Source organism: Salvelinus alpinus, chromosome 11 (genome assembly GCF_045679555.1).
Source record: "Salvelinus alpinus chromosome 11, SLU_Salpinus.1, whole genome shotgun sequence".
In the NCBI taxonomy this organism is placed as follows: Eukaryota; Metazoa; Chordata; class Actinopteri; order Salmoniformes; family Salmonidae; genus Salvelinus; species Salvelinus alpinus.
Window position 1 is genome coordinate 60122730 of NC_092096.1, and position 27917 is coordinate 60150646.

At 41.6% G+C, this 27917-nt stretch overlaps 2 protein-coding genes across 5 annotated transcripts; one reads left to right on the top strand and one right to left on the bottom strand.

Moving 5' to 3' along the window:
* Positions 1-91: 91 nt before the first annotated feature.
* On the top strand, positions 92-27638 carry LOC139533349 (protein Dok-7-like). The gene is made up of 9 exons (XM_071331396.1): positions 92-279; positions 378-423; positions 2958-3188; positions 6085-6285; positions 17099-17218; positions 20972-21076; positions 21627-22435; positions 27270-27318; positions 27577-27638. The coding sequence occupies exons 1-9, from the start codon at positions 226-228 to the stop codon at positions 27636-27638; spliced, it is 1677 nt and encodes a 558-aa protein (XP_071187497.1). The 5' UTR covers positions 92-225.
* Positions 11435-14689, bottom strand: LOC139534579 (putative nuclease HARBI1). 4 transcript variants are annotated; one of them, XM_071333817.1, is made up of 11 exons: positions 14416-14689; positions 14152-14328; positions 14000-14061; positions 13831-13917; positions 13702-13743; positions 13460-13633; positions 13345-13380; positions 12693-13247; positions 12508-12623; positions 12302-12411; positions 11435-12207 (listed from the first exon to the last, which is right to left on the bottom strand). In XM_071333817.1, exons 8-10 carry the CDS (start codon positions 13162-13164, stop codon positions 12349-12351), a joined length of 651 nt encoding a protein of 216 aa, XP_071189918.1. In that variant the 5' UTR covers positions 13165-13247; positions 13345-13380; positions 13460-13633; positions 13702-13743; positions 13831-13917; positions 14000-14061; positions 14152-14328; positions 14416-14689; the 3' UTR covers positions 11435-12207; positions 12302-12348. The 4 variants fall into 4 exon arrangements, with proteins under 4 accessions (XP_071189918.1, XP_071189915.1, XP_071189916.1 ...); XM_071333814.1 differs by having other exon boundaries at positions 14416-14494; XM_071333815.1 differs by lacking the exon at positions 12508-12623 and having other exon boundaries at positions 14416-14486.
* Positions 27639-27917: the final 279 nt, after the last annotated feature.

Here is a 27917-nt window from a genome sequence, read left to right on the forward strand (position 1 = left end):
CTGTTGAAAAATCACCTGTTAAAAAATCACCTGGGAAATTCTGTAAGTTTGGGTGGGTGCGTTTCTGTGTGTTTGCGTTGGTGTCGGATGGGCGTGCACGAAGCGCGTGTACAAGGGGGGAGTGTGTGCCCCTCACCAGTAGGCTAAAGCTATTTTGAAAATGACCTCTCATTCGGGCACCGGACAGCGACACCGCAGCTGTTTGGTTTGGAACCATGACTGAAGATGACGGATTCAGTTGTCGTGGAGGGATATGTCAAATTCAGAGATGGAAAAAAGGTGTTTACAAAACAAATTAATTCAGTGAATTTGAATGTGCATCAAAGTTATACAATATTTTAATGTTTGCGTCTGTTTCGTACGGTTGTCTCTTTCAGTGGAAGGATAGGTGGGTTGCACTCCGCAAGCCATCGCCTGTAGCAGGTACGTCGCTCACTGTTCTATATTCGATGGCGCGTAACACACGTTGTTAGAGAAACATCAGCGCATAACTTTACTTTTTCTTTGTTAAGTGTATATGGTCATGTAATAGGCCTACAATTCAATTCGAAAGTTTACTGCTTGTGGTCTATTTACTACCGTAGTAAATCGATAAATAACTGTCTACTTGTCATTTAGCCTACTAAACATCCCCAAAAAAGCAACAAAGTTGCATTACTGCATGCCATGGAATGTAATATTTTCCCATGCATAGGCTACTGTGCTGATAGTTTCGAATTTTGGGTTGCTCCTTCAAACTTTGGCTGGCCCCGTATTAAAGTTAATGTGTTCTGGTGCTAGGCTACATTTAAAGAGGCCGCTGCTGTATGTGTGTTTATAACTGGTTTATAACCATGCATCAGGCAATTACGCTGTAAATACAATGTAGGAAATTTAGTTTTATGTCAAATGTGTCTGTAGTTATTAAGAATGTAAACTATAGTCTTCTGATTGGAAGTGATTACCTTTACTGTGCTATAGGCTAGTTATTGTGTCTATTGATTAAATATGTTCAGATCAGTGGAGGCTGCTGAGGGGAGGACGGCTCATTATAATGGCTTTAATGGAGCAAATGGAATGGCATCAAACACAAGGAAACCGTGTGTTTGATGTATTTGATACCATTCCACCCATTTCGATCCAGCCATTACTACGAGTCCATCCTCCCCAATTAAGGTGCCACCAACCTTCTGTGGTTCAGATATAACAGTAAATGCACTCACAATGTGATTGTGGGATACCATGTGTGGTCAGTAGCGAGGAGCACTGGCCAACTACTGTGGACCAACTTCTGTGGACCAGCTACTGTCTGTTTTCACCATATGCCTGTACGGTCACAGTAAATGCCAAGCACCCAAGATAACCATTCCCCCTGCCTTTCATACTATGTCAAGAGGTACTGGTACTTACAGTAGGCCTGGCATATTATGGACTCTGGCCATGTCTTACAAGTGTCAGGTGCTGCCAACAGGTTTACTCAAAGTGCAAAAGTCGCTGATTGACTTATCATTGTGTTGAGTGTAGCCTTTCAGGATAATATAGGAAGTCAGAGTCCTTTTGATATTTTCGAAGCAGGCCAGACAATATGGTCCATTTATTTAACTCGTATTCTTCTCTAGACAGTAAGGATGTACTGAAGTCGAGTATAAAACTCACATTTTCTAATGGTCTTTCTTCTTCCTCTATTTCATCCTCCCACCTCAGAACTGACAATACAATACAGTACATTACAATACAATACAATAACATTACATAATACAATACATTACAATAAAATATAATACATTATAATTCTATATAATACAGTACAATAGATGACAATAAATTATAATACATTATAATTCTATATAATACAGTACAATAAATTACAATACAATATAATACTATGTAATAAAGTACAATATAATACATTACAGTACATTACAATATAATACAATACAATATAACATAATACAATACATTACAATAAATTACAATACAATACGGTACGGTACAATACATTACAATATTGTACAATACCATACAAAACAGTACAATAAATGACAATACAATTTATTATAACATAGTACAAAACAACACAATGCAGTTTAATATAATACAATACAGTACAGTACAATATTGTACAATACAATAAAATATATTTTAATACAATACAGTACAATACAGTACAATACAATGCAGTACAGTACAATATATTACAATAACATATAATATAATACAATGCAGTACAATACAGTACAGTACAATACAATAAAAAGCTCAAATTGATTCTTACTCCACCCTATTCACTGGAAGGCTTCTCAATACAATGATAACTCTATGCATAACAACGTTTCCTGGCTGTAATTAACTTCCTCATACCTAGTCTCTACATTCACTAACAACTAAGACTGCTTTAAGACTAAACATTGTGGGAAAGGTTCCTGGACACAGATTAAGCCTAGTCCTGGACTAAAAGCACTTTCAAAGGATATTTCCTTTGAACTGTCACGATCGTTATAAGGAGTGGACCAAGATGCAGCGTGGTATGTTTCCATCCTTTATTTTGGAATAGAAAACTTTAAAGAACAAAACAAACAAAAAGTGAAGTTAATATAATGCTCACAGGCAACTATACATAGACAAGATCCCACAAAGCACAAAGGGGAAATGGCTGCATAAATATGATACCCAATCAGAGACAATGATAAACAGCTGCCTCTGATTGGGAACCATAACAGGCCAACATAGACATAAAAACACCTAGATGACCCACCCTAGTCACACCCCGACCTAACCAACATAGAGAATAAAAAGCTCTCTATGGTCAGGGCGTGACATGAACACACTTTTTAGTCCAAGAATAATCTTAGACTGTCCAGGAAACTGACCCTTTATGTTGTAGGATACAACTGTTATAGATCATCAATTTTATAGATCATAATTTTGTGAAATTTAAGTTTTTCCTTATGTTCTCTCTTCTCTCCCAATTTTCCCAGACTGCTTGGTACTTCTGGTCTACAAAGACAAGTCGGATAAAGCCCAGGGCCACCGGGAGAGGGTCAGCGTCACCTTGGAGGACATCTGTGGTCTGGAGACAGGTCTCTCCTATGAGGGGGTGGGCTACATGCTGGTCATCCTCTGCCTGGGCCAGGTTGTCATGCTGGGCTTCGACGGAAAAGAGGCTCTGCTGGCCTGGGACATCCGCATCCGCTACAGTCTGGGGGAAGGTGGGAGATGCACTGGTTTATGGTAGTCATTGTTTGTGCCCCATATTTGTACTATGTGGATTAGTTTGTGAAGTAATAAGTTGAACTCATGTAGTAGATTTTAGCCTTGGACATCCGTGTCCCCTTCAGCCTGATGGTTATTGCAGAGGGCCCATGTAGGTAGTATGTAATGTATATAACTCTGTTAGGCATTGAGTCAAATCAGCGTGTTTTTAGCTGGTATCTGCTACACTACATCCTAGGCAACAGGCAGTCTTATGGGTAGGTCCTTGTTGACAGTGTTCTCCGATGACGTGCTCTTCTGGGTGACCCAAGTGTTGTGCAATATGAATTTACATAACATGTGCATCAAACCAAATCATTTCAAAGTAACCAGTAAGGTGTTTTAGATGTCAGTTTGATGACTGATTGAGCATGGAATGGGGTATAACTGGTTGTATCTACTCATATCCCTGTCACCATCCGGAAATATGTATTCATTAATATGTGTTTTGACTTTTTTATGCTCTGATTTTGGTGTAGAAGTTTAATAAGGCAATTTATATTTTGTAGAACTCTTATTGACTCCACAGAGTCCAGTTGAATTGTGTTGTGGAACAAATGAGTGTAAAAAAAATCAGATGTATTGGATCTATTGTGTGGAGTGTAATTGGAATGGTCAAGCGGACATATTGCAGCTGCCCTGTGTGTGTGCAATGTAAATGCCAGTGTGTGTGTGTGTTCCACTGTGTGTTTGTGGGTGAGTGTGGTAATTGTCGTGCTCTGGCGTGAAGTGTCAAATCAAATCAAATGTAATTTTATTCTTCACATGCTTTGTAAACAAGAGGTATAGACTAACAGTGAAATGCTTATTTACAGGCCTTTCCCAACAATGCAGAGAGAAAGAAAATAGAGAAATAATAGAAAAGTAAAACACGCAATAATAAAATACACAATGAGTAATGACAACTTATATACACGGGGTACCAGTACCGAGTCGATGTGCAGGGTTACGAGGTAATTGAGGTAGATACACTACATGACCAAACTGTTGCAACAAAGTTAGAAGCACAGAATCGTCTAGAATGTAATTATGTGCTGTAACGTTAAGATTTCCCTTCACTGGAACTAAGGTGCCTAGCCTGAACCACAAAAACAGCCCCAGAGACCTTTATTCCTCTTTTAGGGCATAACCTGTATTGTAGCTGGCCACCATGTCCAGAAACAAGTCCATACTTTCTGGAAGTAGCACTGTTCAATACAATCACATTTTACCAGGATAACGTTCTGTGAGTTTGTATGGCTTACCACTTCGTGGCGGGGACGTTGTTGCTCGTAGACATTTTCACTTCACAATAATAGCACTTACAGTTTACCGGGGCAGCTTTAGCAGGGCAGAAATTTGATGAACTGGCTTATTGGAAAGATGGCATCCTATGATGGTGCCACATTGAAAGTCACTGAGCTCTTCAGTGTGGTATTCTACTGCCAATGTTTGTCTATGGAGATTGCATGGCTGAAATAGCCAAATCCACTAATTTGAAGGGGTGTCCACATACTTTTGTATATACAGTGTATCAAGAAGCTGATTAAACAGAATGAGCATTACACAGGTGCACCTTGTGCTGGGGACAATAAAAGACCACTCTTAAATGTGCAGTTTTGTCACAATACAATGCCACAGACGTCAATAAAATAAATTATGAAGTGACAGATAATGAACAGTATGTGTATATGATGGGTAAAAAACATTTGTGCAAAAAGGATCAATACAGATAATCTGGGTAGCTATTAGGTTAACTATTTAACTAAGTAGCTTGGGGGTGGAAGCTGTTCAGGGTCCTGTTGGTTCCAGACTTGGTGCATCGATACCGCTTGCCGTGCGGTAGCAGAGAGAACAGTCTATGGCCAAGCATTTGCCATACCAAGCAGTGATGCAGCCAGTCAAGATGCTCTCAATGGTGCAGCTGTAGAACTTTTTGAGGATTTGAGGGACCATGACAAATCTTTTCAGCCTCCTGAGGGGAAAGTGGCGTTGTCGTGCCCTATTCATAACTGTGTCGGTGTGTGTAGACCATGATAGATCCTTAGTGATGTGGACACGAGGAACTTGAAGCTCTTGACCCGCTCCACTACAGCCCTGTCGATGTGATTGGGGGTGTGCTCAGCCCACCGTCTTGCTGACTTGTGGCCAGGCACGCAGAAATGTCACCTGCCAGCCTGTGCCTGAGGGCCGTTGTGTGCCAGCGCTTTTGTTGTGATTTGTGACACCCCATGAATCTTTCTCAAACTGAGCGATGACACGCCGGGACTGGCTGACATTTTCTCATCTTTGGCGCCATCAATCTCTCTTCTAACAGAGTTTACTCACTGGTATCACTCATGTATTTTAATGTAGTTCCTGTTTGGTATCGAGAAACTCCCATTTGTACACATACTCACACACTGTTTCTCAAGCACTTAAAATTCACATACACAAAACACCCAAAAGTCTACACACACACACACTTAAAACATTTATAAAACAGATAAACAGACAACACAGGTTCCTACCCTGACCAGGCCTCTTGTGTTGCTCATTAGCAAAAATATTGAGTCAAATACATTGGTGTTTGTGACAAGCTCTGATTGATTACATTTGGGCTTCAGATCTGAGCTCTACTCTGTTCAACTTACCGATCTCACTCTCAATGCACTCCGCTGTTTTCCTTTTTTTAAATACTATACAGTTAAACCACAGCCATACTGGAGCAATAATGTTTAGAATGAAATTGTTATTTCTATCCCTTTTTCAGTTATTGGCTACCACTAAAACAATTGTTTGTGTCGAGGTAGTGATATGTTTATATTAAATCAATAATTAGTTTTTATTGTATTTTGTTTAACTGGTTTCCAACTTCTCTTCTTCTCTGTCCAGTCCACAGGTTTAGCGTTGGTATCTTACCAGGCACCATGTTGGAGAGCGGGCCTGCGACCCTTCACTTGTGTAACAACCTATTGGTCCTGGTCAGGGACATTCTCCCCGTTATCATCGGCCAGTGGAACCTTCCAGACCTACGCAGATATGGGCCTGTACCAAACGGCTTCGTCTTTGAGGGGGGGACGCGATGCGGCTACTGTGAGTTGATTGATGTCGCTGTTGTTGTGCTACAGCTACTAACCATTGTGCTCTCATATTGTGTCATGAAAAAGAAGAATGGCATTGTCATTGAAGATTTCCAGTTTGACATTAGGCTTTAGCAGATATATCCTTTAAATCTAAGCCCAATGGCCTATAAGATTAGTTTTGGACAATTTTTTTAGGAACTGAAACAAACTTCTATGACTATATGATCTGATTAAGTATCATGGAACTAATAAAGCGTCTGTTTCTGCTTGGTCATAAGAATACTAATCAATACAGTACATAACAGGAAATCAGACTCCACAGTTGATCTTTGATAGACTCAAATTCAAGGTGAATGTGGCATTAAGGAATTTTCTGTGGGTTATACAGGTAACTGCCAAAATAAAGGAAGCACCAACATTTAAGTGTCTTAATAGGGCATTCGGCCACTACGAGCCGCCAGGAAAGCTTCAATGCTCCTTGACATAGATACTACAAGTGTCTGGAACACTATTGGAGGTGTAACGGTAGTCGTCATATTCCTCCTCCTCGGACGAGGAGAGGCGAGAAGGATCGGAGGACCAATTTGCAGCGTAGTAATTTGACATAATGAATTTATTAAACAAGACGAAAAACGAACTATACTTGATAATAAACAAAATAACAAAACGATGTCAACAGACCTGGACATGAGAACTTACAAACAACGAAGAACGCACAAACAGGAAAATGACTACATAAACGAACGAAACAAACAAACCGAAACAGTCCCGTGTGGCGCGACAAACACAGACACAGGAGACAACCACCCACAACCGACAATGTGAAACCACCTACCTTAATATGGCTCTCAATCAGAGGAAACGTAAACCACCTGCCTCTAATTGAGAACCATATCAGGTCACCCAAAACCAACATAGAAACACATAACATAGACTGCCCACCCAAACTCACGTCCTGACCGACTAACACATAAAAATAACAGAAAACAGGTCAGGAACGTGACAGGAGGGATGTGACACCATTCTTCCATGAGAAATTCCATAATTTGGTGTTTTGTCGATGGTGGCGGGAAACACTTTTTATACATGACCCTAAGCATGGTGGGATGTTAATTGCTTAATATACTCAGAAACCACACCTGTGTGGCAGCATCTGCTTTCAATATACTTTGTATCCCTTATTTACTCAACTGATTCCTTTATTTTGGCAGTTACCTGTATATGATGGCTATTATTTATGGTGACCTTTGGGACTAAACTTGATTTTATTGAGTGGACAATTACAGAAGTTAATTCAAACGACATATCCAAGCTTTTGTCCAAGTTTTATTTTTAACTTACTTTTTGTTACTAGACTTCGGTACCACTGTTTACAACATGTGTTTCATGTTCACATGGAGCGTATGTTGGCATGTGCTTTCAGCCGCTTGTATCACTCCACAATTTGATCTAATTTACATGTTTCTGGGATTTATCTCATCACTGAGAGCATAAAAGATGAGTTTGGCATTCAGTGGATTTAGATCATTACATTTTCCTGTTTTTTCTCTCTCTGAGTCATCTACCCTGTAAGAACAGCGTGTCAAATGGCATCATTCAGGCGGAGAACATTAGTGTCGGGACTATGACTACTGAGAGTGGTAAACAGAGTTGCTGGATGTTTCTTAATTTTTATGACTCATCCTTGGGGCCAGACTTACATTAAATATGCTCAATGGTGTTTGACGAGACACAGAATCATAAAAATAGCTCTTTGTACGTTAGTTTCTTCTCCGCAATGAGTCGGGAACTGATGATTTTTAGGATGGAAATCCATTCTAGACCGTTTGATTGGTCCCAAAAATCGATGGGTTGGGTGGGCAAAAACACACGTGGGTAAAGCGGAATTTTAAAATACGTCTTTGGCTTTGATACTCTGATTGGTTAGAGATGATCCAATCGCTGATGACTTCTCATTTTGACTTCACCACAAACGACTTCAACGATGGTAGTCTCAGACTGAAGTATGTAGTGAACATAGAACAGCGGAGGAATTCAGTTTGTCGTCCGACAAGATGGATCAGACGTATAAACATCTGCTTTTGTAACTTGGGTAGACGACATGAAATAAAGTACTTGTTGTCATGGCCGATTTTGTTTCACAAAGCTTGCAAGCTTTGAATAGAAATCCAATCTCATTTAGCCTTGGTCCAGCAAAACATAATCTCTAAATATAAAGTCAATGAAGTCATACTTGAGCAGAGAGCACGTTAAGTTTATTTCCATGGCCTGTGTATGTGATTGTGATATGGTATTTTGCAGTTTACATCCTGGAATAGACTCTAAACCGTTAAAGGTGGAACGGACGCGTGTCAACACCTGTAGTGGACACAGACAGGAACGCAAAGTACGCTGCATAGCTGAAGACATCAGAGTAAAATTAATACACACGATGAACTGGAAACAGGAGACTCCAGTATGTGATCCGTGATTCATTTAGCTCTATTCAATCTTCGGCTAGAGGCGCAACTTAATATCGTGAAGGTCACATTCGGGGAGAGTTTTCCAATCCATGCGTCATAAATAAAAGGGAATCACATCCCTTTTTCAAAGACGGGAAAAATGTATGTGTGTGTGTGTGTGTACACGGGATCTATACATGGGCGCGTCTGAATGTTTAAGTGTTGTGAAGGGCATGCATTCCAGAGATACGTTGTCGCAGCACAGTTTATCCACAGCAGATGGAGAAGTGGGGCGACAGTGTTACTGGACCTCTGGCTGGGGGGTAACGTTGCTGCATGGTGTCTGGTGGTGAATTGGCCTCTTCAGTCTTTCCCATGTAGACTATCTCTAAGGCCAGGCTCAAAGTCTGTCTAAAACAACTCCCAGGGGTTGTCAAATATCAAAACTGAGATGTTTCAAAGCCATGTTATGACAATGGGAACGGGGATGGATAACAAAGCTACAGTATAACGAGAGAGGAAATATTCTTTCTGCTTTTTATGTAGCTGGAAGCTAATGTCTGTTCAAAGTCTGTAGACCAGACCAGTCTGTCCAGACCAGTCTACAGACAGTCTGCACTGGACAGCAGCTTACCAAGGAGACCTCAAAACTAAGGATACTTCCATTGAGGAATACAGGGCTTTTATAATGATTTTAAAGAGCAGGGACAAGGCCGTCTGAACGCAGATATACATTAATAAGTGTGTTCCTATATGATTCACTGCTCATTCAGTGCTGGGTAGTTTCTTTCTAAATCTAAGCTGTTACAGTTACTAGTTACTCAGTGCTCATTCAGTGTTGGGTAGGTTCCTTCCTAAATGTAACCTGTAACAGTTACTAGTTACTCAGTGCTCATTCAGTGCTTTCATCTCCTGGTACTGGTGTCAGTTAATGGCCGCTGCCAGGGTTGGCTAGGTTCCTTTCTAAATGTAATCCTTTACAGTTACGAGTTACTTAATGCGCATTCAGTGCTTTCATCTACTGCTGCTGGTGTCAGTTAATGGCCGCTGCCAGGGTTGGCCAGGTTACTTTCTACATGTAATCCGTTAGTTACTAGTTACCTGTCCAAAATTGTAATCGGTAACATACCTTTTGGATTATCCAAACTCACTAACGTAATCGTATTACTTTGTTACTTTTACTTTCCTCTTAAATGCCGCTGTATGGTCAATCCGACGTCGACATTGGCCGTGCAGCATCTACAGTGATACGGCATCTGCAGAAGTCAGGGCATTCATACTTATTGCGCTTCGCAGGGCAGCGCAGAGCTGTTGTGAAGGAAGTTGTCAAGGAAGTGAGTTTGAGTTTATACAGGACCTCTCGCCCCCACCTACGGTCAACCAATCATGTCAATGCGGAGCTGTACGGAATTCTGCGCATTGTTACAAAATTTGGTAGGCACACGGCGATGCGAACCACATTTTCGGATTAAGGATAAATTAACCCTAAATTTAACCACATTACTAACCCTAACCTCAAATTAAGACCAAAAAGCACCCCCCCCCCCATAAATGTTTACAATATAGCAAATTTTGACTTGGCCATCTTGCGGAAATCACCCAGTTCTGCCTGAAAAATGTATTCCGTTGGCTGCATTTGCTATTGGCCTATTGTTTACGTTTTTGTAGGTGAAATTTTAATATCTCCATAACTTGCAGCTGTTTAAGTCTATCAAAATTGTCCAAGTTTGAGCATGTGTCCGTTAGGCCAATATATATTTTTTTAACTAGCACGAATTAAATTGAGCATTAAAAGCCCCACTCATGGTCATCTTAAATTGAACTCGTATGGACCACAACATAACGGGGGAGTTTAGAAGGGAGGAACTCAAACTTTTATTCCATAGGCTGGGATCCGCACGATGCAGCGGTCACAAGAGCGCATTTTTCACTGGCTGTCCACTTCATTACGTCGATTCTGGTACAAAACATTTGTTAAACGGAAGCAAACAGGGGCCTGTTGCACAAAACTAGGATAAGGGATTAAGCCAGGATATCTTGGTGATCCTGGCTCAATTGATCCGTAATCCGGTTGCACTAAAGATGGATAGGGGGCAGGAGGATATGTTATGGTATAAATTACCATGGAGATTTATTCTGTGGAGCTAGCCTGCTCCAGACCAGGCTAAATTCCAGGATCTATTTAATCTCATCCCTAATGTCAGTCAGCAGTCACCACAAATGGAAACCAATAGTTATTTCACTGCTCACTATACATTGTTATCACATATAACTAGACCCACTGTTATTATTTAAACGTTTGTGATCATTAATTTCAATGATTTTGGATAAAAAATGATTTTTAGATGATGTTGCTATCATTAGATAATTTACAGTTTCCCATAGACTATAAGGCTATATATAAAATGATAGAATATTAGGGCCACAGAGGGGAAAAAAACACAAGTCATAATATTGTAACCAGTTGTTTTAAAGGAGGACAGTTGTTAAAATGACAGATGTGGGGCATTTCGTGAAATTGTACTTCAGTATGGTTTCATAAACAAAGACATGCTGATGTGCCAGAATATTAAGTATCACATTGTCATAAGTATCAAAACTGTAAAAACAATATGTAGCTTTTCTGCAGAAAGAACCAGCCTCATAAATTTATGACTTTATCCTTTTTCTTCAGTGTGGCCCTAGTACTCTGTCATATAAACAAATACACATTCCATATGAATATAAAAACACAATGTGTAACATTATGTTCCTTTATTGAATAAGGACAAAACAAAGCAGGTAAACCATCAGCTCCTTTCGAAACTGAAGTCACAGTGACTCTACAAGATGGAAAGCACAGAATCCAAGCATATTATACAAAATGATACATACACATTCAAAGGTCTCTATATAACACACCCTGCATGTCTGCACACTAAAATAAATGCAGGACAAATCCATACACATCAACTGAACAGACAAATGAATGGATGCAGTAGCCTCCCTGCAGCCTTGTATTACACACAGTATACCGCACAAACATCATAAGAGGCCAAATTCGTCAAAAAACGAACCCAAAAAAAACCAAATTCCTCTGCCACCGCAGGACATATTTAACCAAAATTGAAAGCACACATACTAACTAAAATAATTCAACACATATTGGTCCCTCAGCAGCCGACCACTGTCGTCATCAGGGAAGATTGCCGGATTGTCCCAGTCCATGGCTGGTGGCACTCTGGGGGCCCTCTCCTTCCTCAGGCAGGCCACATTGTGGAGGACAGCACAAGCCACAGTAATATCACATGCCCTAACAGGGCTGACCCTTAATTTGTGAAGGCAGTGAAAGCGTGCCTTCAGGAGGCCAAAGGTCATTTAAACTCTGGCCCTGGTCCTGGCATGGGCATGGTTGTAGGCCTGCTGTGCTTCCTGGGGGTCTGTGAAAGGTGTCAGGAGAAAAGGCTGGCAGCCATACCCCCTGTCTCCCAGCAACACACCAGAGAATTCACCTGTCAACACAAAATCTCATCATTACTACCTCATAAACACAGTGATATTCTTGACACAGCCATGATGGTTATAAATAGGGGTTGTGTGGCTTACCTTGTGATAGGCACTGATAGATTTCAGAGGCCCGAAAGATTCTGGAGTCATGGACTGAGCCAGGCCATTTTGCCACAACATTGCTGATCACAGTCAGCATTGCAGACCATCTGAAATCATAAGATGAGGAATATTACACCAATCAATGCACATCACTGGCAATGCAGAGTGTTCGTCAATGGACAATATCAAAAAGTTATGTTCACCTGAACATTAATGCTGTGAAAGGATTTCCTATTCACAAAATCGGCCTCATGGGCACCTGAGGGGGCTTTTATCCTTATGTGTGTGCAGTCCACTGCACCAATGACATTGGGGAAACCTGTCACACAAAGTAATGAGTATCCTACTATGTGTTAACAGTTGTCCTGTAATTTGTAGATCCTCTTACCTGCAATCCTATAGAACTCCTCTTTGATGTCACAGAGTCTTCTGTGGCCAGGGAAGGAGATGAAGACATCTGCTAATGCTTTGATAGCCAGACACACACTCCTTATTGTGCGGCAAATTGTGGCCTTGTTCAGCTGTTCTGCATCCCCCACTGAGTACAGGAAGGCTCCACTAGCAAAAAAGCGCAAGGCCACACAAACCATTTGCTCCACACTCAGTGCATGGCTCCGTGCAGTGCGGTGCTTAATCCTGGGACCCAGTAGTCTGCATAGATACCTGATGCCATCTGCAGAAAACCTGTATCTTTCATATAGATGGTCATCAGGGAAGGCCAGTGGGTCCAACCGGTCCCTGAAGACCCTTTCTCGCCTGAAGGCTCTCCTCAGCACAAGTGCTTCTTCATCCACCACATCTCGCACGAATGGGCATGCCATTGTCAGAGCAGAAAGGAACACACAATTTTGGGCCTTCATATAGGCTAGTGGCCACACCTGGTGCTGGGGGGGTGGGCAAAAGAGGGCGATGCCTTATAACGATGACTTGGTTGTACTGATTGCTGGGAAAATAAAAAAAAAACTTAGAAAGATGCCACCGTCCTGTGTGCTCACAATAAGAGCTCATGTCATGGCTCACTTGACTTTACGAGAATATACCTAATTTTTATTTTGAGCTGTGTCATCTTCTTGGAGCTGGGGGAGGAAAGAAAAATAATGATTAATACATTTGTGTTACAGTTAGCATACAGTGTACATTGAAGGCATATCTCACCTCCCTCTCAAGTTTTTTTATTTCAAGGTCCAGTTTCCTAATTGTCCTCTTTTTTATTTCGGACTCCAGTGCAAGATTTTCCATCTTTTTCTTCTTGTACTGAATGTCTATGTCTGCCAGTTCTATTTGGCGCCGGAGGTGGTTGCCATACAACTTTCTGATAGCTTGTGAGCTCTGTGAACACAATACAATTAGCGCAGCTGGAATTTGGCAGGATGTGGTGTCCTTTTATTAATACGCACTATGTTGCCAGGCTGGTTTTCCCACTGTATAGCATCTGGGTCCTGTAAAAGAAATTAGATTTTTTGATTTTGATGAGGACTCCTCACCATTGTAGAGTAAATAGTACTTTCACAGTCTTAACATGATACCTCATGCCTTCTGGAATCCAGAGAGATGGTCTCCTCCTCATCATCGTCTCCATCATGTGCTGTTGCTGCTGCACTGGGGCCTTCACCCTATCACATTTAATCGGATTCATATTGAAGCTAGTAGACAAGACATGCCAGGCCTACAGTATGCCTTTGATGGAGTACTCACTGGATCAGCATCGTCTGGTGCTTGTGCTGGTGGCTCTAACAGGAACACAGTGCTGCCAGACACTGCAAGGCAATAGGTAAACCAAAGTCAGACAGTCCAAATTGATTCAATATGAATGTGGTTGTATCCCATGTAGAGATGGAAGGACATACCTTGAATGAAGCGGGTGGCATCTTGGGAGGAACCTATGCTCGTCTCTTTCCCCCCAGGGATCCCCTCTAAGACGGGCCTGCCTTTATTTAGCTCCAAGGCCATGTCCTCTGCTGGGGTAAGGTCAGCCTTTGGTGACCCACCACCCGTGCCTTGTCTGTGGGTATTCTTTTTCACTGCTAAAACAGTACAGACAATGTGTGAGCAGGCACCTTCTGGGTACAATATATGCTTGTGCTTTGTTAAATATTAGTCAGGGACCATACCATTCTGCAGAATGTTCTTGTATTTGATTTTGACCTGCTGCCATGTCCGTTTTGGCCCGTTCATGTTTAATCTACACACACACACACACACACACACACACACACACACACACACACACACACACACACACACACACACACACACACACACACACACACACACACACACACACACACACACACACACACACACACACACACACACACACACATTTAATGGAGTCACACTGCAAAAAATTACTTGGTATTTTTGTCTTGTTTTCAGTAAAAATATCAAAAGATTTATCATAGCTTTATACAGTGTGATGGAGTTACTTTACACAATTTCACTCATATCTGCAGTTCATTTCAATTAAAAATTTAACCGTTTCATAATTACAGTACAACTGCATTTTTGGAGATGTGAATTAAATATTTGAATTGTAATTGTGATGTTTCAGCGGAGCGGTGAGTGTGTAATTGTGCACTACTTACGCATTCAGGCGGTCTGCAATACTTTGCCACGCTTTTTCTCTTTGCTTTATCACTGTGGCGGTGTTGCCTTTCTTCTTAATTATATCTTTTACCTCCTCGTATGCCTCCATGAGGATTTGTGCTTCCGATGGGGAAAAGTACGCGGCTCTAGTTGCCATGGTAAATCAGTTAATCTGTGATCTGTGGCGGGGTCTATTTGAGTGAGCCGTGAGCGCGCACCTATCCAGGATTGGTTTCACCTGGCTTAATGAATCCGTGTCTGCTCATCCTGGCTTGGTCTTTGTGCAACCAATTAAGCCTGGACGCACATGTTTTGGCTTCATTGAGCTCAGCTGAGTCATTTATCCCGGATGTCTTAATTCTACTTTTGTGCAACAGGCCCCAGAACGAAACGGGGAGGAACCTACCTGAATCTACCCAATAGAAACTCTTGTTTTGCCCTGTTTGCTTCCTATTTGTTTCTTTGTCACAAAAACAATGATTGATAGGCAGTTTAAACTACTTCAGTTCAACCATTATTGGGTTTAAATATACAAAAACATTTCTGAAAAGCATCCAAAACAATAGCAGAGCAGCAGTGTGATTCACATTAATGGCTTATGTAACCTAAAATAGACCTAATTGATTTCCGTATCGCCGGAAGGCTGCATCCTTACCTCCAAGCGTTTATTCAAATTGGATAATCTTTGGATGCCGACAGCAGTCGCACCGTTGGAAGACATAGCTTGGACTGTAGCCTACAAAAGACTAATATTCCTGCTATTTTCTCGCGATCTATCAAAACGCATTTGGTGTTATCATAGTGGTCTTGTGGTCAGACTCGCTCAGGCAGAACAAACTTACATTTGTAACTTTTTTCAATGCTGATTTGAATGTCATTGAGAAAACAGAAAGGTGTCACATTTTTGGGGGGCAAACATCCTTTCTGAATTTAAAAGTAATCAAGTTTTTCAAAAGGATCTGTAATCTGATTACAATATTTTTGCTGGTAATGTAACAGATTACAGTTTTAAAAAACGTAATATGTTACTCCCCAACCCTGGCCGCTGCATAGAGTTTACTTACATGCCAGTGTAAAACCCTGTCCCCCCAGCAAATGGCTGAGCCTTGGTTTGGTCCTATGATTCGGACTCTATAAGACAGAAGTGGAGGGGTTCATTACGTTAGGGTGGGGAGTGTGCAAGATGTGCTGCTTAGCTTTGTTGAAGCATTTTCATGATGTCATCATTCAGGAAGTATGTTATTTCACTTGTTGTTGTTGTAGCCAGAGCCTTACATTGTTCTCAAAGCACCACTCATACTTCAGGTGAACAATGATGGATTACTTTCCACCCAAGTACTGACATAAATCAATACATAGATGCAGTAGTAGACATTGCAGCTATTGAGAATCCATGAATACTGTAAATTATTCTCAAGTCAGATTGTTAATTAACCTTGTGAATTAGCCATTTTACTCAGAACAGGATGATGGACGACAACAGATGACTGCAGACAGGAGAAGTTGTAACATGCTTCTTGAGTCCTTGAGTCTTAGCTGCTAACCTCTGACCTCTTCTTAGGGTCGGTGGCATCTAAAGAATGTGACGGGGGCCAGCTCTGTGGTGGGTGGTCTCAGGACCAAGTGACAGAAGGACCCTCTTGGTGACCTCCCTGGTGTGTCTAAGGCTTGGGGGTGATGGTTAGCAGCCTTGGTTGTTAGCGGAGAAGGCAAAATAACTCCTGACCCATTAACCCTAACACCCTCTCAACCTATACCAACTTTACGCTTCGAATTGGACATTTTGAGTGACCGGAGCTGTATATCAGAGATTGAAATTTTTACAGTTAATTTGTGTTGTGTGAGGCTTTATTTAGCCGTAGCTTATGTACATATTCTAGAATGTAGTGGGTTAACATAATCTAACTTCAGCGTTTTATATCTATGAAAGTTCAAGGTTGCTCTTATTTCACTATCTGGCTAAGTTAAAATGGACCACAATTGTCTGGTTGACAGTCCAGAATCATGTCCATTCACTTTTGTCCATTCAAAATTAATGGGTGCTAGCAATTGCTATGCTTGTGAGCCAACTGGCCAGTACAAAGATGCATCACTGTACTCTACTTCCATCCATTTATAATTGACCCAGACGGGTGTAGTGAAACATTCACCACAATCTAAATAGTGGAATGTGACATTAAGCCGTCGGACTATGTGTGTTTCCTACAGGGGCTGGCGTCTTCTTCCTATCATCCATGGAGGGTGAGCAGATCAGCTTTCTGTTCGACTGCATTGTCAGAGGCATCTCCCCCAGCAGAGGCCCTTTTGGACTTCGGCCAGTCCTGCCAGGTCAGTACCAAAGGTGTTTACTGATGCGTAGGTATGAAGGTTGTCACGGCTAAATATACGGCTTGCCTAAACAAGCACAGACCGATCAGGGTGGCGTACAGAACATATTTCAGCTGGGGTTATTTTTATCAAATTTCTGGGCAATTTAAATGGGGATGGATGAAATGTATCCATTGGGGTCATTCTGAGATAAGGTATATAGAGGTAGAGTATCCATTGCCTTTTCGCCTTCTGAGTTGGCAAACACTTAAATTGAACACTTACCGTCTTAATCAAAACAAGTGTTCTTCGAGACATACTTCGAGTGGGATTTATCCTCTCTATAAAAGAGGTCCACCCCATGTGCTTTCTGGAATGTAGCCACTTGCAGAGCATGTTACATTGCATGGATTCCATGCAATGTACTCTGATCCAACAGAATGATGACTGACAGCTGTTTTATACATAATTGGATTAGCTGGGTACAGACTGTAATATTAGTGAATATAATAAGATAACCACTGAACTAACTGTACCATAAGCAGCATATACAACGGGGCCACCTTATACATATGTAATAGGATAACCACTGTACTAACTGTAACTATAGCAACAAATTAAATCCAGTCACCTCTGAATGCTCTGTCGCATCGTGAGAGAGGTACGGTAGAGGTTAAGGTGTGCGCTGCAGCTGTGGCGAATTCTCCAGTGTTAAATCAACACTGAGAGTGTTACATTTAACACTGGTCCAGTGTCTATAAGGATCCACAATCTTCAGTGTTAAATTAACACACTGCTTAGTGTAAAGCCTTATTTGCATATTTCCCAGAGTGTCTTGCCTTTCAAGTGAATAGTAGAGTTACCACCCATGACTGTTATTGTTAGTGACAGATACTGTACATGGTTGTTGTATTCATCCATTTTCAGTCCTGTGGCCTTCACCAAGTGAAATCCTAAACAAATATGTTATCATTCAAATTAAATTATTTAACACAATACAGCACGTGTTTCATAAGGCCTTATTTTGAGGGCCTAGTTTCAACCTAATACAGTGGCCTGAAACTCATGGTTTACAGGCCACATCAGGCCTGCAAGTCACATTATGCTGACTTGCAAAGTGATGTGTAATTTCTGTTGGAATACAGCCAGAGTGGGGATATCCAACGTTTGGAATTTTTATTCACCCGCAACCTACATTCGGAATGAATTCCGGGTTGGGAAGACTAAGATATTAGACTACCTAAAACATCTTAACTGGAACAATCATTTCATTAACAGGTGCAATAAGTCCAAGTAACAGATTGGATTAGTTTAGAATAATTTATGTTATTTATATTTGACTAGCATAAAATGTATTTAATCAATCAATATACATACAAAACATAGACACTGAAAGAAACATAATGGGAAATATGTTAATGAGGGGTGTGGTTTTGGTTTAACACTGGTTATTAACACCAACACTGAAGTTATTTTACACCAATGAGTGCTAATTTAACACTTACAGAGTTAATTAAACAGCTGAATTAACACTAGAAATGTTAGACTGAAAATCAACACTAGGTAACACTGGTCAATTTGCCGTGTGGGTATTCCTGGGTTCACACATCCCCCTCGCCCAATCAGGCCTTGAACTAATTTTCTATTATTGTAGTGCGTAGTAGAATAAATACAGGAGACGATGTCAGAGGGAAAGCGGGGGGGTCAAAGTCACAGTTCACACAAACAGAGCGCACCAAACCCTTCTAATCACTCTGAGCATGTGTGTAACCTCATCCCCATGATTCCAGTGTCCCCTGTACCCCCCCACCATCACACACTCGGTGCCTCTCTCTCACACACACACTCTGTGTACATACACTCTGTTCCTCTCTCTCTTTCTCTCTCATTGCCGTCCTCCATCTCGTTGTGTTATTTTCTCCCTCTCTCCCCTTCAATCTGTTCCTTCCTCTGTCTTCCCCTCTTTCTTGAGTAATTATACTCTCTCTCCCCCTCTCTCTCTCTCTCTCTCTCTCTCAATCTGTGTGTCTAGTCTCCTTACTCTTCTGTAAACACCACTGTCCCTTCTCGTGCAAGGGAACACGGTTGTTAACAAGAAGCTGAAGCAGATGTCAGCTATTACAGTCCATTCATTAACAGCTAGATAACATATTGAAATTCTTGTGGTAGTCCTTTGCCATTTGTATGTCATTTTGCACTCTATTTGCACAACCAAAATGACAATGACCCTTGGGAAGCACCCTTTCAAAAATATGGGTTGACCAGGAAATCAATGTAACTTAGCAATAACAGCTGATTTTGGGTTAGGACTAAGGTAACTTATATAAGATCCTGGCCGCGGTATTAACAATCCGTCGCGTGTACCACAGATGCCACGTGGCAAGCAGTGCTATTAATAAACACATGTAGTGTTGCATAAACAGCAAGGTGTTCCCATGTGACTCTGTTCTCTATTAGCCCTCTGAAGGCCTAGCGTTCTCACCCTCACAGATAGAGGGCACACCGTAGCAAAATGTTTTGCAACCGAAAACAGAAATTAGTGTTCTTATAGAGAACGTTCAGGTAATACCTTTCTGTTTTATCCAGCCCGGTCCAAGCTCTTCTCTGTTTTGGCAGCCCAATGGTGGAACCAGCAGAGACCCTGCCTATCTTCGGAAAACAACTGAAATCCTACCTCTTCAAAGAGTATCTTAAATAATCCCACAGCACCCAGCCTCGCATCTCCTTCTCACTCCGATCCCCCCCACCTTTCGTGAACTAACACTCACACTTGACTTTTTTGACCCCCTTACTAGCTCTGACAGCTACTTTATTGAGGAATAATTTACTTACTATGACTGTGATATGTGGTTGTCCCACCTAGCTACCTTAAGATGAATGCACTAACCTTAAATCGCTCTGGATAAGAGTGTCTGCTAAATGAATAAAATGTAAATGTAGCCCAGAGAAGCTAGCTAGCTAGGCAAATTGAGGTCACATGTTGTTCTTTCTCATCAACCCCATTCAGATAAAACAACAGCCTACCTGTTGGTTACTCGTTGTAGCCTACTCCTTCTCATTTCGCTAACTTTTAAATCTGTAATTTTATTCCATCTTGCATTGCATTAGTGAACTCTCACTCCACTTGCTACATGTTGTGCCTCTGCCACTTTGATTGGCCAGCATAAACAACAAGCTACACATGTGACGGCTACCAGTCTTTTTATGGGGTGCACCATCACGCCATAAAAACTACATAGAAAAGTTAGTTGTTTTATTAAATTAATAACTCGAAATGTCATGGTATATGTAACAATGTCACATGGATATTTTAATTTAATTTAGAAAAAGCCTTTTCAGTGTTAAAATCAGGTTAACGTAGGCCTAAAGTGCATATAGAAAGACTACACCCGCTTGGATTTCTTCACATTTTATTGTGTTACAAAGTGGGATAAAAATGTATTTAATTATACTTTTTTTATCAACTGTTTACACTAAATACTCTGTAATATCAAATTGCAAGAAAAAGTAATTAAAAAAAGATGAATGAAAAATAAAACACTAATATACCTTGATTAGATAAGAGTCAATAGAAGTTAGAAACATTGAACTCTGTTGTTTTAAAATCACCAACGGCCTCATGGTGACTTCCCTAAGCAGTTTCTTTCCTATCCTGCAGCTCAGTTCATCATTGTATTAGTGTGTTATTGATACTACGTATTTTTGTTGACTGTTGACTCCTGGTAAAATACAGGTAAAATAAAATTAACACTGTTGTGTGTTTCACTCTGACAGACACCAACGCTGTCGCTAACCAGGCCTACTCTGAGAAGAGGGTGAACCATGAGGCCCAGGAGTTGGAGAAACGACTCACCATGCTGTCTCACCAGAGCAGCACAGGTGCTGTATCTCTTCGTTTATTCTATTCCAGCCATTACAATGAGCCCGTCCTCCAATTTAATATCTCCACCAGCCTCCACAGCCACTCCACCATTTATCTTCCCTCGACAACACTAGGAAAACACCAACCTTTAGTTTCATAAACAGACCTCACTTCCTTTCACTTTAAACAAACTTCAGGAACTACCACCCCTCTAACATATGTAACGTGTACTAGTGTTAGTGTTATTATTCTCCATGACTAATCCATGGGAAATTATGCATTCCCAGTAATGGTGCTTGTTGCTTTAAAGTAGCCTTCTAAATAAACCTTCTAAATAAAACATTTTTTAAAGTACGTTTCTATAGCGTCATATTTATTATGTTGTTGATTAATTGTGAGTATTATGGCTGTGAATACCAGTCAGACAATTGACTGAGGAAACTTATTTTGGATAATCTGATATGTTTTTTTGATGTAGTGCCTCAATGTGTTGTGTAGATACGGTATATAAGTAATCATTTTGTTTTTAAAGAATAAATAATGCATTTTCGTATGTTGTTTTGGCAGGTTCCTCCACAAATGGTCTGTCTGTGGCGGGAGATGACTGCAGCATATCAGGCTCCTCTCACACCTCCGACACCAGCCAATCAGACTCCATCATCGGCAGCCGGCTGGCCATTTGGACTGAGCCTGTCACAACAAGCTCTGCCCGCACAGAGACCATCATTGGCCAGTTACAAGCCAAGGAGAAACCGTCCGCCAGCCAGGTGGGTGGAGCCCGTGTAGTAGCCAAGATCCCTCGGTCCCGGCAGCTGCAGGAGATTGGTCGCCAGAGCTCGTCCGACAGCGGCATCGCCACAGGAAGCCACTCCTCCTACTCTGGGAGTTTCTCCTCCTACGTGGGTAGCCTGGACATTGGCCCTGGGGGGGACGACTTTGGCTCCCTGCTCAGCCTGCCCCCTCACCTGTCTCTAGACCTGGCCCCCTGTACCTGTCCCCATGCGCCAGGACATGAGTACCAGGTACCCACCTCACTGAGGTACATCTATGACAGCCCCCGAACTCTACTGCAGGGGGGAACAGGAGGGGCCAGGGGGCAGGATACCTCCACAACACCTATAGACCAGGTGGCCAGTTCACCCCCATTATGTGAGTCATCACAGGGGGGGAAAGATGCTCCTCTCAGGGGTCTCTCGGACAATGTTGCCAGGCGGTCCACCACAGAGCTCCTGCAGAGCCAGTCTGAGGAGAGTAAAAGAAGGGTGGCGCCCCCTAGTGACAGTCAACACCCAGAGTCCTGTCAGGTCTGCAGTAGTTCCCAACCCACTGCCTCCAAAACCCTCCTCACTATCTGCCCCACCTGTGGAGGATTCAAGGTACAGAGAGCTGGGGTGAATCTTCTTTATTCCTTGTGTCCTCTCTCCTCGCTTCCTTCTCAAAACTTATTGGAGAAACTTAGGATCCTCTACTCCAATGTGTTTTGAGAGGACACAAGGAATCAAGGAAATACAATTGAGATGCTCCCCTGGTCACTTTTATTAATCTATGGATGAAAAGTGTTAAAAAAGAAAAACATGTTTATCTTAATCCTATTGACTGTATTCCACTGGTTCGTCTCACTGTTATTATCATCAAATTGACACAGTTTGTGCCAAAATGTTTAGTTTCTTCAGAGTTGCTTTGTTTTTCTCATGAGTACCAACTACCAAAGTACAAAAATACTGTCAGCTGCTTTTGATTAGACTTCACTTTATAACAGCTTGTTCGACTGTGAGTAAACCCTTGTCATCTTGGTATCATCTGTTGCCGGCTATATTTGTCAATGCATCCCTTTGTGTGAAATCTATCTCACAGCAATTGGTGTTGGAACATTAATAATCTTGCTGCCTGTCTGTCTGCCTGTCTGTCTGCACTCTACTCAGTGTTGGGGAGTAGTAAACTACATGTAGTTCAACTAGTAATTGAACTACAATTTCCAGTAGCTTGGTGGTAGTTGAACTAAATTCCAATCTTGGTAGTGTTTTCAGTAGTTAACAACTTTCTAGCCATGTAGCGGTTTAACTAACTACTGAACTAAACACTGCCAAGAAAATAATACATAGGTGAAATAGGCAATAATTTTCTTTCTTTTGCAACATCAGACCTGTCACTTGAAACGCTTTTTGTGTGCCTAATTCTCACTTTCTGTGTTTAACAGGCAAAGTCACACATTCTGTTAACATCTGACTCCAGAGCAATCTGTTCCTGCAATTTGTAGTCTATGACATTTCAGATTTAGATATGATATTTTTTTCACAAAGTAGTTTGTTTCAAAGTTTCAAAGTAACTTTAGTAAACTATATTTTTCTTGAGTGTAATTTAGTATAGCGTAACTTCTTCCAGTGTGAAGGAGTAGGTAGCTTGGTAAACTATATTTTCAGAGTAGCTTCCCCAACACTGACTCTACTAGGCATTTGAGATATCAGCTGTCCTCTCACTCAATAAGGTCAGGAAATGCTCTTCTGTGTGTAGATGTTGTTCATGGTCGATTAAACACCCCCATCTCTGTAGAAAGTGTGTTTATAAGAGCATCTGTGTCACAATAGTTACTGCTCTTCTAAATGGGCCTCCATCTTGAGTTTGTACTACCATTCTGGGTTGTCTTGGGCTTTTTAAAGGCCCAGTGTAGTCAAAAACGTTATTATCCTGTGTTTTATATATATTTCCACACTATGAGCCTGGATGATAATACCGTTTTAGTGTAAGAGCTGTTTGAAGACCTGAAATGTCAGCTTGTTTTTGGTGGGATGGCGTTTTAGCCTGCCTGGTGACATCACCAGACGGTAAATTAGTTAATAGACCAATAAGAAAGAGGGTTCCAAACTGTTCTGCCAATAACAGCTATTTTTCAGTTTTCCCCTACCCATTTAGACAACTCCCAGACACAATCCAAGCAAAATTCTTGCTTGAGAAATTGCTCTTTGCTAAGAAGCTATTTTTGTTTATTTTTGACAGTTTTAATTGAAAACAATCACAGTAAGGTACTTGATTGTTACCCAGAAATTATTTCATATTGAGATAAAAACGGCTGTATTGACCATCTTCTCTCTCTTTGAGGTCATCCAAGTGCAGGGAATTGATTTTTACTTATTTTCTTTTTACAAACTTTTTTCCCTTCTGCTTTCTTGGCTTGTTATGGAACCACAAGAAACGATAACCCTTCAGTTTGATCTTTGAATAATCTCATTTACAAGTGATTTACAACGTAAAACCTCATGCTTATATACTTTGAAAGAGGGATTATTCATACACAGAGCATGAGACTTTTGATTAGATCAAAATATTTTCAAAAAAATTGTCAGTCGAATAGAATAGCTGATTGTAGGCATTTTTTGTTAATCAAAAATATACCTATTTTATTAAGCAGTGCTTTTGATTATATTAAATCAAATAAATGTTATTTGTCTCATGCGCCGAATACAACAGCTGTAGACCTTACCGTGAAATACTTACAAGCCCTTAACCAATGCAGTTCAAGAAATAGAGTTAAGAAAATATTTACTAAATAAACTAAAGTAAAACAATCAAATCAAATTAAAAAGTGACACAAGAAAATTACATAACAATAACGAGGCTATGTACAGGGGGTACCAGTACAGAGTCAGTGTGCGGGTGTACATGTTAGTCGAGGTAATTTGTAAAGTGACTATGCATAGATAATAAACAGCGAGTAGCAGCAGTGTACAAACAAAGGGGGGGTGGGGGGGGGGGGTCAATGTATATAGTCCGGGTGGCTATTTGATTAATAGATCTGCATTCTTATGGCTTGGGGGTAGAAGCTGTTAAGGAGCCTTTTGGTCCTAGACTTGGTGCTCCGGTACTACTTGCTGTGAGGTAGCAGAGAGAACAGCCTATGACTTAGGTGACTGGAGTCTTTGACAATTCTTTGGGGTTTCCTCTGTCTAGTATATAGGTCCTGGATGGCAGGAAGCTTGGCCCCAGTGATGTACTGGGCCGTACGCACTACCCTCTGTAGCGCCTTACGGTCAGATGCCGAGCAGTTGCCATACCAGGCAGTGATGCAACCGGTCAGGATGCTCTCAATGGTGCAGGTGTATAACTTTTTGAGGATCTGAGGACCCATGACAAATCTTTTCAGTCTCCTGATGGGGAAAAGGTGTTGTCGTGCCCTCTTCACAACTGTCTTGGTGTGTTTGGACCATGACAGTTCGTTGGTGATGTGGACACCAAGGAACTTGAAACTCTCGACCCACTCCACTTCAGCCCCAACTCCTTTGTCTTCAGCCCCATTGATGTTAATGGGGGCCTGTTCGGCCCTCCTTTGTCTTGCTCACATTGAGGGAGAGGTTGTTGTCCTGGCACCACACTGCCAGGTTGCTGACCTCCTCCCTATAGGCTGTCTCATCATTGTCGGTGATCAGGCCTACCACTGTTGTGTCTTAATGATGGTTTTGGAGTTGTGCTTGGCCACACAGTCGTGGGTGAACAGGGAGTACAGGAGGGGACTAAGCACGCACCCCTGAGGGGCCCCAGTGTTGAGGATCAGTGTGGCAGATGTGTTGTTGCCTACCCTTACCACCTGTGGGCGGCCCGTCAGGAAGTCCAGAATTCAGTTGCAGAGGGATTTGTTTAGTCCCAGGGTCCTTAGCTTAGGGATGAGCTTTGTGGGTACTTTGGTGTTGAATGCTGAGCTGTAGTCAATTTGCAGCATTCTCCCATAGCTTTTCCTTTTGTCCAGGTGGAAAAAGACAGTGTGGAGTGCGATTGAGATTGCGTCATCTGTGGATCTGTTGGGTTAGTACACAAATTGGGTGGGTCTAGGGTTTCCAGGATAATGGTGTTGATATGAGCCATGACCAGCCTTTCAAAGCACTTAATGTCTTCCGACGTGAGTGCTAAGGGATGGTAATCAGTTAGGCAGGTTACCTTCGCTTTCTTGTGCACAGGGACTATGATGGACTGTTTGAAACATGTAGGTATTACAGACTCGGTCAGGGAGAGGTTGAAAATGTCAGTGAAGACACTTGCCAGTTGATCCGCGCATGCTTTGAGTACACGTCCTGGTAATCCGTCTGGCCCCGCGGCTTTGTGAATGTTGACCTGTTTAAAGGTCTTGCTACGGAGAGCATGATTACACAGTCGTCTGGAACAGCTGGTGCTCTCATGCATGCTTCAGTTTTGCTTGCCTCGACGCAAGCATAAAAGGCATTTAGCTCATAAAAGGCATTTAGCTCATTTAGCGAATCACTGCTACTTCCTGCTTTCGTTTTTGCTTGTAAGCAGGAATCAGGAGGATAGAATTATGGTCAGATTTACCAAATGGAGAGTGAGTGAGAGCTTTGTATGAGTCTCTGTGTGTGGAGTAAAGCTGGTCTATAGTTGTTTTCCCTCTGGTTGCACATGCTGGTAGAAATTAGGTAAAACGGATTTAAGTTTGCCTGCATTAAAGTACCCGACCACTAGGAGCGCTGCTGGATGCGCATTTTCTTGTTTGCTTATGGCCTTATACAGCTCGTTGAGTGCGGTTAAAAAGAAAATTAATGAAGAAAAATTCAGACCATAAGAATTTCAAACATCTTAAACCAAATTGCTCTTCTTTCTTCGAAGGGAGTCTGTTTCACTCTCTGATGAAACAACTTCAAATGATGTTCATGTTTTTTTCTGCCCCGTATACAGTATGTGACTTTATTGATCTTTTAAACCTAGAGCTCCCTCTGCTGGTGGTGCATTTAGATATTAATAATCCCATATTGCTTTATCAAGGTTAATTTCTGATGACCTTTGTAGAAAACAAAAAAGGCATAGTTCTGTTGATTCCTCTGACTTGTCTTTAGTGTAGTCTTCGGTCACTTTGAAAGATATTCCCTATGAGTGCCGTAAAGGTCCAGCCTTACAGTACAATAATTCCTCTGTTAGCTGCCCAGCACCGGTCCTATTGGATAAAGCATTGTGTGAGTGCACATCTATCAACATCGTTGTGATACTCAACCTCAGCTAGGAAAACAAAGACCATTAAGCGCCCTTAGGTTCCAATAAGTCATTGTAACTCTATGTGAGCAAGCCATAGTGGCTCTCATGTTTTTACATAAAGACAATGCCCTAGTTATATTAGTTGAAAGACTGGCACAAAAAGAGAAAATATTGTGTGAAAGGAACTTTTTCATCTAGTCTGAATTATTGAAGATATTCTCTTTCCTTATTTTCTCACAGGGGAACCCGCTCTCCTACACAGCGGGCTCAGAAATGCCAGCCATAACAGGTAAGTCTGTTCCACTGGCTGTGTGCGTGTGTATGCACACCGATGCTATTATATGCCTTTAATATCTCTGTCCAAGCATGAATTTATTTTCAGACTTGTTTATTTTGCAGCATGTTTAGATAAGTAGTTTGTTCTTATTAATGAATCCCATGAATTATTAAACCGATGTACAGAACCTGTATAACTAGATATGCGTTGAGCTGCAAGCACAGAACCTATGGACTGAGGTTATCGAGACCATGCCCTCACCTGCCTCAGTGATCAATCACAGCTCTGAGAAGCTGAAGAGGCTGAAAGAGGAACCAGCAGCTCTCAGCTGAGCTATTAGGCACCCGCAGCACAACCGGAGAGCCATGTAAAAAGACCAACACACTGAATCTGTATGAGTCAACGGCCTCTGCTGAGCTTACGTCCCAAGAACTTGTTACCACCTGCAGACCTTTGCGTGATCTGAACTCGACATGACAAGGCCATAAGGGGGAAGACAAGGGGACTATCATTTTACGAAAACTGCTTCAAGTGCAAGAACGGGGAGGAGTGCTATTCGCCCACTAGGGTGACACCAGCATTGCCCGGGAACAGCGTTGTCCTATAGGTTG

Bases quoted from the DNA above. Each gene is read 5' to 3' on its own strand.
- LOC139533349 (XM_071331396.1), top strand. From the start codon at position 226: ATGACGGATTCAGTTGTCGTGGAGGGATATGTCAAATTCAGAGATGGA. The intron at 3,189-6,084 runs GTGGGAGATGCA...TTCTCTGTCCAG, and splicing joins CCGCTACAGTCTGGGGGAAG to TCCACAGGTTTAGCGTTGGT. The intron at 27,319-27,576 runs GTAAGTCTGTTC...CACCTGCCTCAG, and splicing joins AGAAATGCCAGCCATAACAG to TGATCAATCACAGCTCTGAG.
- LOC139534579 (XM_071333817.1), bottom strand. From the start codon at position 13,164: ATGAAGGCCCAAAATTGTGTGTTCCTTTCTGCTCTGACAATGGCATGC. The intron at 12,624-12,692 runs GTAAGAGGATCT...TTTGTGTGACAG, and splicing joins GGAGTTCTATAGGATTGCAG to GTTTCCCCAATGTCATTGGT. The intron at 12,412-12,507 runs GTGAACATAACT...TTATGATTTCAG, and splicing joins TTCACAGCATTAATGTTCAG to ATGGTCTGCAATGCTGACTG.